General features: G+C 45.8%; 1 protein-coding gene across 1 annotated transcript; it reads left to right on the top strand.

The window, feature by feature from the left end:
* The first annotated feature begins 1,892 nt into the window (after nt 1-1,892).
* LOC116239526 (uncharacterized) lies at nt 1,893-7,625 on the top strand. Its single transcript, XM_031609646.2, has 5 exons — nt 1,893-2,062; nt 3,251-3,884; nt 4,779-5,012; nt 5,697-5,949; nt 6,684-7,625. The coding sequence occupies exons 1-5, from the start codon at nt 1,893-1,895 to the stop codon at nt 6,782-6,784; spliced, it is 1,392 nt and encodes a 463-aa protein (XP_031465506.2). The 3' UTR covers nt 6,785-7,625.
* The last annotated feature ends 2,418 nt before the right edge of the window (nt 7,626-10,043 follow it).

The raw sequence follows: 10,043 nt of genomic DNA, 5'->3' as shown, positions 1-10,043 counted from the left end.
TGCTGGTTCTCAAGGAGATAATCAGCAATTTCGTAACATAGCATAGACATGTCCCTGCTAAGCCATCAGGTGTGGAGCTGCAAATGCCCCAGGACTTTCAACCCCTGCTTATTTACAAATGGCCCATAGAGGAGGCTACCCCACACAGCACCCTGTGCATCTCCTGCCTGGGAGAAACACAACTCACATCCAAGTTTGTCCTATGGGCCAAAGTTGCTGCAGCTGGGGCAGCACGAGGAGGTGGCAGCCTTTGGCCACAACAAACAGATGAACACTGGAAAATGTGTTTGTCACCTTCTGAAATGAAATACAAGTCATTTAGATGCCCCCTAAATAGATTAAAAAAATATAAATGGAAAATAAGTGAATGCTCAGGACAAAAGAGTAAAAGAAAAGCAAATAAAAGAAATCTCAAAACTCAGTAGATTGCTATTAATCAAAACAAATAAACAAGATGTAGAGGGCAGATCTCCTTGCATGCCTAAGATTATTCCAGTTTATAATTTAGTAAACAACAAACTGCATTAAACCTGCAGCCCCTGTAGGAAGAGATGCAAATTGTGTTTGTATTGGGAGTTAAAATTTCAGATGAGTATTTGATAAACAGGCTAAGAGCTTTAACATGCCACCTATTCCTCCCTCCACTATCTTTGGAGGTGACTTTGAGCACGGTGCTTCTCTTCTGGTGGACTCTGTTCTCCTGTTCCATAAAATGGGGATAACATCTTATCCCGTGCTTTGCCATCTGCAGATGGAGCCAGCAGGGAGAGCTCCATGTTAGGTGGTACTCCCTCCATGGAGCAGCAGTGTACAACTTTAGGGGAGTTTGTTCTTGCATCTCTTTCCCAAACTGAAATTTGATATAAATCTAGGTTCCTTGATGAGTTTGGCTGCCATTAAGTATTCAAAGCAACAAGACCTAGCTCTTGCTCAGCAGGCTCTTGAAGAACAATATTTCCCAGCCTCTGCTTTTACACCTGTTATCAATTTTCCTGGGTTTTCTTTCTGCTTTCAGGGGACAGCTTTCTGAGAAATAGCTGAGGAGAAGGCAAAGATGAATCTGTAACTCCATGCCTTGCTGGTGAAACCACTCTAGGGACCCATCACCTGGAGCCCTCCCCACAGTACCCCCATGCTTTTGGGTCGGGGCAGTAGGCTCTACCCATCAGTTTAGGAGGAAATCTGGCATCCTCTTAACACAGCTGAGTGAAAACTGCAGTGTGAGCAAAGCAGATCAGGAAAAGGCTCTGTAACTCAGACCTAATTTTTCCCTTTGTAGGGAAAGTGCAGTGCATTAGATTCCCAGGGAAGCTGGGCAAATGAATCAAAACTCTGCTCATCTCCCAAACAGCCCTTCAGGGATCAAACAGCCTCTGATTGCTTTTTGGAACCTATAGTTATATCTGAAAACAACAAAAAAACTCTTTTCATTGTTTAATGCAAAGCTGGGAATGGGAGCTCAAAGCAGCCAGTGTTAAACCCATCCCTGTGCTCCCGCTCCCATCTCCCTCTCATAAGAGAAGGTCAGAGCCCCGGAGTCTCCATGCAAAAAGAAGGAAGTTCTTTAACAGCACTGAAGATCACAGAATTTGCTTTCATAACATCAAATTTGCTGTAGGGCATCATGTTAGATATTAATCCACGGTCTCCCATTGTACTCCTTAGGAATTATAAAACTAGCTGATTATACAACCCCATCCTGGAGCCTGCACGTGTCTTCAGATGCTCCTCACACTCCTAACTCACATCTCAGATTAGATAATCTTTGTTTTGTAATTGCTCTCCGTGCCACCTCCCCTTCCAACATCTGGTCACCTGGAGACTTTAAAAAGCACCTCAAAGTCACCAAGCTACATGAGATCTCCTAGCAGAGGTTTGACTTTCCTAGAAACATGCCGGTGTCAGAAGAGGGTTTTGCGCCGATGGCTGTGGCTGCAGCACCCGAGGAGCCCCAGCAGACAGACTTCCAACTGGTGCGAGTCAAGAGCACCTGGTGCCGGGTCAAGAAAGGAGAAACCCTTTCCGATCTCGAGGACGAGATAATTCTTTCTGAAGCAAAAATGTAAGTATAGGAGCTCATGTTGCTCCCAGTACATTGGTAATATGGCTGGATGGCTCTGGCTGTGCAAAGTGTGCTGTGGGATGCACCTCAGTCGAGCTATCCTTCAACAAGGGGATGTTCAGCTGCAAATTCTCTGCTGTTTTCATACAGCTGAGGGGCTGTGATGGGTCTTGGTTGTGCCATCCAAAGCCAATTTCACCAACTAACATCCAAAATTGTCATGTCTCTTAAGGGTCACATGCTGGAGATGAATGCAGGTGCAGCAAAATTACAAACTGAAGACATACGTTTGTGCATTACAATGTGCACAATAATGCTTTCAGTAATACTGTGTTTTAAAAGGTCAGAAGAATTTTTTGGAAGGTATAAATCCACACTGCTTAACATTAAAAGAGTTAGGGCCAGATTCAGAGGGAGTTTGGTATCAAAGAAAGCAGAGAAGTGCCCCGAAGACCTGTAAGAGGAAGATCAGGCATGTGGAAAGAAATCAGGCATGTAGAGAAACCTGATTATCCAATGAGCCACCCATTCATTCAGAAAACAAACTGAAGTTTCACAGAAACTTTCAATTTTTCTCCAGCTGCAGCTGAAGAGTCTCATAAAATACACTTCATCGTTTTGTTTGGTCCTTTCTTGCTATTATTAAGTAACTCCCAAGTCGCTTTCTTTCCCTGTCTAGCAGCACTTCCTTTTTCTATCATGTTTGTTTTGAGAAATGTCTATTTACTCTTACCAATATATGGAAGAGATACTGCTTTCTCTGGAGGTCTGTGTGGGTGTGTGAAGGTAGATGGGAGTAAGTCAAATTTTACCATCAAAATCTACCAGGAAGACGAGGTTTCCTTTGAAAAATGTTGAGAATCACTTCTCCCTTCCCTTCTGGGAAGCTGAAATTATTGGTCTGGGGTTTTCTGCTGTTTTGTTGACAAATGAGAACTGGAAGGGAAATTACTTATTTCGTCAACCCTTATGGTTCTGTTTTGTCATTGTCACATGGAATTTCATCCATCTGACTTTTCACTTAGATGTGATGAGGTTTATCCATCTTGCAGCCCCACAGTACTGCAGTGCACAGGCAGAGATGCCACATGTTCCCCACCTTTGGTTACCTCCTTAAACCAGTTCAGACATGCAGGGTACAAAAGCGGAAGATAATGATTGCAAGCTATGTTTTCTCATCCTTTCCAGAGGTGAATGTGTCTTCGAAGGTGGGATTTCCTGGACAGTTGAAGCTCCCATCTATTTCTGCTACAAAGTGGTAGAAACACACAACATTCTGGATCCCTCTAACACTACTCTCCTCTGGGGTCACACCACTGACACCCAGCAACTCGAGCTAACCACTAGTGGCAAAAGGAGGCTGAGGCGCTTTATTGTCATAGATAAAGTCGTGGATGAACTTTATGGCTCCAAAGTCCGGCGTTACTTTGAAGAGAACAACGTGCAGCACAAAATCCTCGCCCTGCCGACCACAGAAGAAACGAAATCCATGGACCTGGTCTTGAACATCCTGCAAGAAGTACAGAACTTCAGCATTGACAGGCGAACAGAGCCCATCATTGCCATTGGAGGAGGTGTTTGCCTGGACATTGTGGGGTTAGCTGCTTCCCTCTATAGAAGACGCACTCCTTACATCCGCGTCCCAACCACCCTCCTCTCCTACGTTGATGCCAGCGTGGGAGCAAAGAACGGAGTGAACTTCCTCCAGTGCAAGAACAAGCTTGGGGGATACACCCCCCCAGTAGCTAGCTTTCTGGATAGATCCTTCATTCAGAGCATTCCCCGGCGACACATCTCCAATGGCCTTGGGGAAATCTTAAAGGTATGAACTCCTGCAACTGCAGCTTTTAAACATGAAATAATGGTAAGATATTTGTCAGCATCTCCAGCATTATTTAGGCAGCCTCGTGGACTCCAAGGTGGGCCACCAAGTCTGCAATGGTACTTGTAACTCTCTGTATATCTATACAGTATATTTATATATCCATATAGCTCTACATCTACATAGCTATATGCATCTATACAGTTACAGCCACTAAATTTGCTATTTTTTTCCTTTATACACAATGTAAACGAACTCCCAAACTCAAAGCCCAACAGACAAAAGGCACAACCAGGTAAGAAAGAGACCGATCCATAGCACATTTAAATGAACTGCTCACAGACAATTTGAGGCTCATTATTCTGGGGATTAATAATCTGCAAGATCATTCGCACCTACCTCGAGGGGTATGATGATTGGGGTCAATCAATCTCCTATGAGACAAATTCTACTTCTAAAATTACCTGGGAAGTACACTGTAAATGGCTTTATGCCTGTAGAGTTTGGAAAACTTTTGATTAAGCAGAGTTCAAGCTGTTCAAGTGTATTAGAATAAAAGCTCATCAGTAGCATTTTTCTTTGTTTGCACCATGGCAACTCCCTGAGGATATCTGGAAATTTTTTGGCAGGCACTGGGAAACCCAGTTTCCAATGCAGGAGGGCTATAGTGGCAGGATCAGAAAGAGAGAAGAAAAATCCTTTCTGAAGCCTCATATGTTGCAGTACTTTCCTAACTTCTCTTCCCTAGAGAGTAGAATTTGCCCTTGTGCCAAATGCACAGGTATTTCTTTGCAGCACAATTGTACTTCACTCTATTGAAACACTCTGTTGTCAGCAGCAAATAACACGGATCACGTAGTTGTTTATGATTACCTCTTCTGTTCTCTAATCTAGATGGCGCTCATGAAGCACAAAGGGCTGTTTGACCTGCTCAAGAGCCACGGCAAATACCTGCTGGACACCAAGTTCCAGTCTTACAGTGGCTCTACCAACCGTGGGGATGCTGCACTGCAGACCACCAGGATTGCCATTGAAACCATGCTGGAGGAGCTGGCTCCCAACCTTTGGGAAGATGACCTGGACAGACTGGTGGATTTTGGTCACCTTATAAGCCCAGAGCTGGAAATGGTGAGTGACAGGCTTCATGCTGCATTACCTCATTAAAAAAAAAAAAAAAAAGTCAGTCAAACAGCAACATGAAAACTCAGTGTAAATGTAGCTCAGCCAAACACAATAACCGAACAAACAACTGAAGAGCACCCAATACACCCAGCCTGGTCCTGCTGGCTCAGGAAATGCATTTTGCTGCCCCATTTCCCCCACAGCCCAGCTGTGTTCTGTATTCAGGAAGTTGCTATTGCTTTCTTGCCAAGCATCTACCAAGGCACAGAGGTGACCAGATTTCAGTGGAGCCATTAGAAACCACCAGCACTAACTATACGAGTGCAAAGACACAGAGACCACAGCCCATATTGCTGGGGGCAAAATTGCCACTGAGAAATGAGTGGGGAGATCAAGACCTTATGCAAAATTCAGAGCTCTTCTCTCCATCCTATTGTGCACTTCATCAGTAATTTGAACAGGAGAATTGGATCCTGGATCCCTGTGGGAGATATAACATGCCATTAATCACATGTAAAAGAGACTATCCTTTGCAAACCGTAAATCACAAGGTACTGACCCACAGCATACACATGCTACTACAGCTCAGAGCTGAATGTTAATTCTCATGGGTTCTTTAGAAAATAAGTAGTTATTCGTATACTCAGCAACCCAACCCTTTTCTCCCACCCTCCCTTTGCTCCATTTCAGAGGGTTTTGCCATCGCTGATGCACGGAGAAGCCGTGACCATTGATATGGCATTCATGACGTACGTGGCCCACACGCGGGGGCTGATCACGGCGGAAGAGAAGGAGCAGATCATCCAGTGCATGCGGGGCCTGGAGCTGCCTGTGTGGCACGGTGCCTGCAGCTGGGCCCTCATCCAGGCGGCGCTGAGAGAGCGCCTGCGGCACGGAGGAGGGCAGCCCCGCATGCCGCTGCCCACCGGCCTCGGCGTGGCAGGTACAGAGCATGGGGATGTGCTGAAGAGCACGATGGAGGTGTTTGTGGTCCTTCCTTAGCATCACAGCAATCCTGCTGGAAGGCTGAGCCCGCTTGCGTGGGTCTTTAGAATGGACCAAGACCCAGTGGGTCACATCTGAGGGGAGGCATCATGGCAGCCTACAGCTCCCTCATAAGGGCAGGCGCTGATCTCTGCTCTCTCTGGTTGGGTGTTAGGGAAAGGTGGGCACGGCCCCTGAGTCAGAGCTCAGGGAGTGCTGGGACATCTCTCTCAGCCATAGGGTTTGAGTGTGGAACCAGGAGTTGGATGGGTACTGACTGGTTTTGCTTTGCAAACCAACAGCCTAAACACAGTGCTAGGACAGACAAACCATCAGAGTCATACAAGGAAAAAGAACCTTCATTACACTTGAAAATAGTTGTTAAGTTGTCCTTGCTGAAAGGAATTTGATGTCTAGAACTAATTCTGGAAAGCAAAATATCTGTTCAGCAACTTAGGTGAGATGTTCTTACTTATAAGACATTAAAAAATCTTAATGCAGAAGCAATGCATAGGACCAGGCTGCAGCCTTACATCCATACCCAGAATATTTCCACCAATCTCAGCCTCTGTGCACTCCCAACAAACCAGGCTCTTATAAACTGCTCAGAGGAGTCCTCATCCTAGGGAATTATCATGAACAGCAGGAAAAGCTTCCCTGGACACCCAGCTAACTCCAAGCTTTGTTTTACAGAGATATTCAATGACATCAGCGAGGAGACACTGAAAGGTGCCTACAAGCTGTGGGTTAAGGACTGCAGGACGATGCTGGAAGAGGGGACAGCCATCCTGTGAGTGCTGCACAGCTGTGCCCAGCATCCTGCCTGCTCCCAGAGCTGCTCAACACCGTGGGTGGGTGGGCAGAGCTGAATTTAAGGGAGAATGAATACAGCAGCATGAATTCCTGCAGAATTATGAAAGCGTCTGAGCTCTCTGAAGCAAGTATATCAGCCTAGTTTGCCTACTGTGATTGCTGTAGTTGGAAAGGAACTTGTTAGAGGATCACTCACAGTCAAAACAAACAATGCCCATACTGTAATTCTTAGCAGCTTTGTCTCTCCTTTGGTGGGAAGTGGGACTTGTTCCCTTCATTGGTTAATCCATGACCTTGTCCAGCACTGTCCCACTGCTGCCCATTGGGCCCTGCAGTTAATAGGTGTAGCTGGCTGTTAGAGCATAGAAAAGAAGCAGAATATCTCAAAGTCACCAAATAAAATTTCCATGCTATATCAAGCTGGGGTACATCCCTCAGAATTTGGCATTCTGAGTTCATTTTCTTGGCACATTCAAAATTGCAAGAACCAGAAACAACAGTGGGCTTTTCCCACTGCAGGTGAAAAGGATCACCTGGGGCAGCCAAGAGAAATCAGGGGACACCCAGTAAGCTTGTCAACTCCGAGCAGCCTCAGTACCACGTCAAGGGTCCCAGCAGGCACAGGACAGGCAATGTATCACATGCTGATTGTGGAAAACGTAAAGGCAATGTCATCCTCTCTGGAGGTTGAATCAAAAGAATCACAATCCACAAACAGCCTCTGAATTATTTACGGCATTATTGTTTGTTTCTTTCTTTCTATCTTATCAATTTGTGCTGATGTACTGGATTCTGTTCTGCTGAAGCAATAAAAGCTATTAATACTGGACAACTTTTAGAATAATGATTCCATTGCTGCATGCAACACGTGTGTGTATATGTGCACATGCTCAAGAGACAGATTGATGAACATCCACTTCATCACTCACTGTGAACACTCAGACACCCAAAGGCACTCCAGCCCCATGGGAGGTCAATTCTGCACAGCCCAACAGGAAGGAACCCAAAGAGCCACAACTTACATCGCCACCAGAAGCCCAACATCTAAGAACCATTTGACACTGGTGATGGGGACACGGCTGTGGGTCACTGCCAGCTGTCCCCACACACATGTCCTCAGGAACTGATCTGTGTGTAACAACACATCACAGGAGCCAGAGCTCAATTAAGACTGAAAAAATCAACACCGATTATTATTTTACCCCCTTCCTCCTGCAGGTGACAGAATATAATCAACCTCTGACATGCTTGGTTGCTTAGCAGCAGATAGCCATGTTTTTAATTACATACTAAAATATGCTAAAGAACATAAAAAGGCTGTGTGACTAATACGTGTATATCAAGAAAGGCATGTGACAGCAACTAAATTGCTTCAGCATCTGATAAAGAGTGCCTCTGCCAGGCTTGTCACTGAAAGATCAGGGGAAGGAGGCAGAAAATATTATTAACAAAGCAGGAACTTTTTAAAATACACCTCATTGTATGGAACACATTTGTGTGTGCGCACGTCTAAAATTTATTTATTTTCATTTATTCAGCTGTAATTCCTGCTTTTCAAATTGAACTATCATCATTAAACCTAGAAACTTCTTATTTTCCCATTACCTTCCATGGTGCATTGCTCCAAGATGCAGAAAGTCGTGCGGGACCCAGCTGCACTCTGCCCATCCCAAGTCCTTCATAGAGCTGTTTGCACAACACTGCATCGGTGGTGGGAGAGCCTTTGGGGATCCTTTACTATGTGCATGTTCTGAAGCCACTTCTGTCCCATCTGTCTGCTCTGCAAACCGCTTCTCAGCTGTTCTCAGGGCTCTGAGAACATAATTGTTAATGATCAACTGTACAACAGTTATTGTGACTATCAATAGTAGTGTTCAACATACCCTATGTAGAACAGGGATCAGGCCAGGGGTCTGGAACAGATACAGAAAGATTCTGGCTAAATGTATTTAAATTGGCTGAGCAAACATCTCGGAGCACAGCAGCAGCTGCAGGAGATGCTGTGGGTCTGCAGGCACTGAGGTGCAGCCAGCATCTTTACTGAGCTCTGAGCCCACTGATGGATGCTGCCCTCATTAAAACTGCACACCCACTGTTCCCATTGCTTTAATGAACGTCCAACACTCCATCCAAATAGGACAGGGGGACACCAGGCAGTCCCTTGGGAGGACAGCATGACACGGGGATGCAGCACTGCATGGTCCAGCCCTGCAGTTCAGCATCCCAATGCCCACAGCTGGCTTTCCCTGCAAGCCAGACCCTACCTGCGCTGGCAACCTCATCCATCCATCGTCATCTCCTGTACAGAATTTTTCAGATTTGTCTAAAGGAAATAAAAGACTCCTAAGGAGCACTGCTGTCGCCTTTCACTGTAATAGTCCAACCAACTTTTTACAGCTATTAAACCCAGCCAAGTTTTCTTCCTACTCCTCTCGTGGTCCTGCAATCCAGCCACAACGCACGAAGATAGCAGAGCTGCTCCCACCACCACCAGCTAGAAATGAACTCCCAAAATGCTAACAGAGTTGATCCCATGCAAGCCAAAATACACCAAACCACTCCAACTTAACCTAGAAAAAGCCATCCTGCGTTTCTGACAACAAAACTGACCGTTGCAGAACCACACCACCACATCCTAAAAAAGAACTGAACTTGTAAAGGGGCAGCCCTGCAAAGCCTGTTGGAAGCACTCACAACATCTAACTCAAATATCCTCTGCAAAGAACGTGCAGCACTTTTCTGCTTCTTCCTAGCAAAGTCAGGTGAATCGATTTGTTTGCAGATTAAATTAACTTGAATTAACAAGCATTTTGTGTACCTCAGTAGTCAATGGACTTTCAAGAAGCCAATTTCAAAAATTCTGTGCATTTTGTTGTAATTATTTCAGGCTTGAAAGCCCTGAGACAACACATTAACTACACCCGCTGCCACAGCAACGTCCACAGAGAAGGCGAGGACTGCACGGTGTGAGCACAGCCTGTGGAGGAACAGGACTGGGATGGATGAGAGCAACATCTGAGACAGGAAAGTGATGAGGGTGGAAGACAAAACAAATCTCCTCACCAGTGCTGGCTGTAGCTCCAGGCATGACCCAGGAGGTTTTGGGGGCAAGCAGCAGGCAGGCTGTGCAGGGCTCCTGCAAGGGATGCGGCCCAGCAGCAGTGACAGTGGGACAGCTGCGGGTGTCCCAAGGCATTGCCAAGCCCATGCCTGGCATGTGGCAGCTGGTGGTGGTGGTCT

This window comes from Phasianus colchicus, chromosome 11, assembly GCF_987193195.1.
Source record: "Phasianus colchicus chromosome 11, bPhaCol1.hap1.1, whole genome shotgun sequence".
Classification (NCBI taxonomy): domain Eukaryota; kingdom Metazoa; phylum Chordata; class Aves; order Galliformes; family Phasianidae; genus Phasianus; species Phasianus colchicus.
The sequence above is the reverse complement of the archived record's forward strand: the minus strand, read 5'-3'. Positions and strand labels throughout refer to the sequence as shown.

What these genes read in the sequence shown, in the direction of transcription:
- LOC116239526 (XM_031609646.2), top strand. Translation starts at nt 1,893, where the DNA reads ATGCCGGTGTCAGAAGAGGGTTTTGCGCCGATGGCTGTGGCTGCAGCA. An exon ending in TAAGCCCAGAGCTGGAAATG is followed by an intron (nt 5,013 to 5,696) that starts GTGAGTGACAGG and finishes GCTCCATTTCAG; the next exon opens with AGGGTTTTGCCATCGCTGAT. An exon ending in CACCGGCCTCGGCGTGGCAG is followed by an intron (nt 5,950 to 6,683) that starts GTACAGAGCATG and finishes TTTGTTTTACAG; the next exon opens with AGATATTCAATGACATCAGC.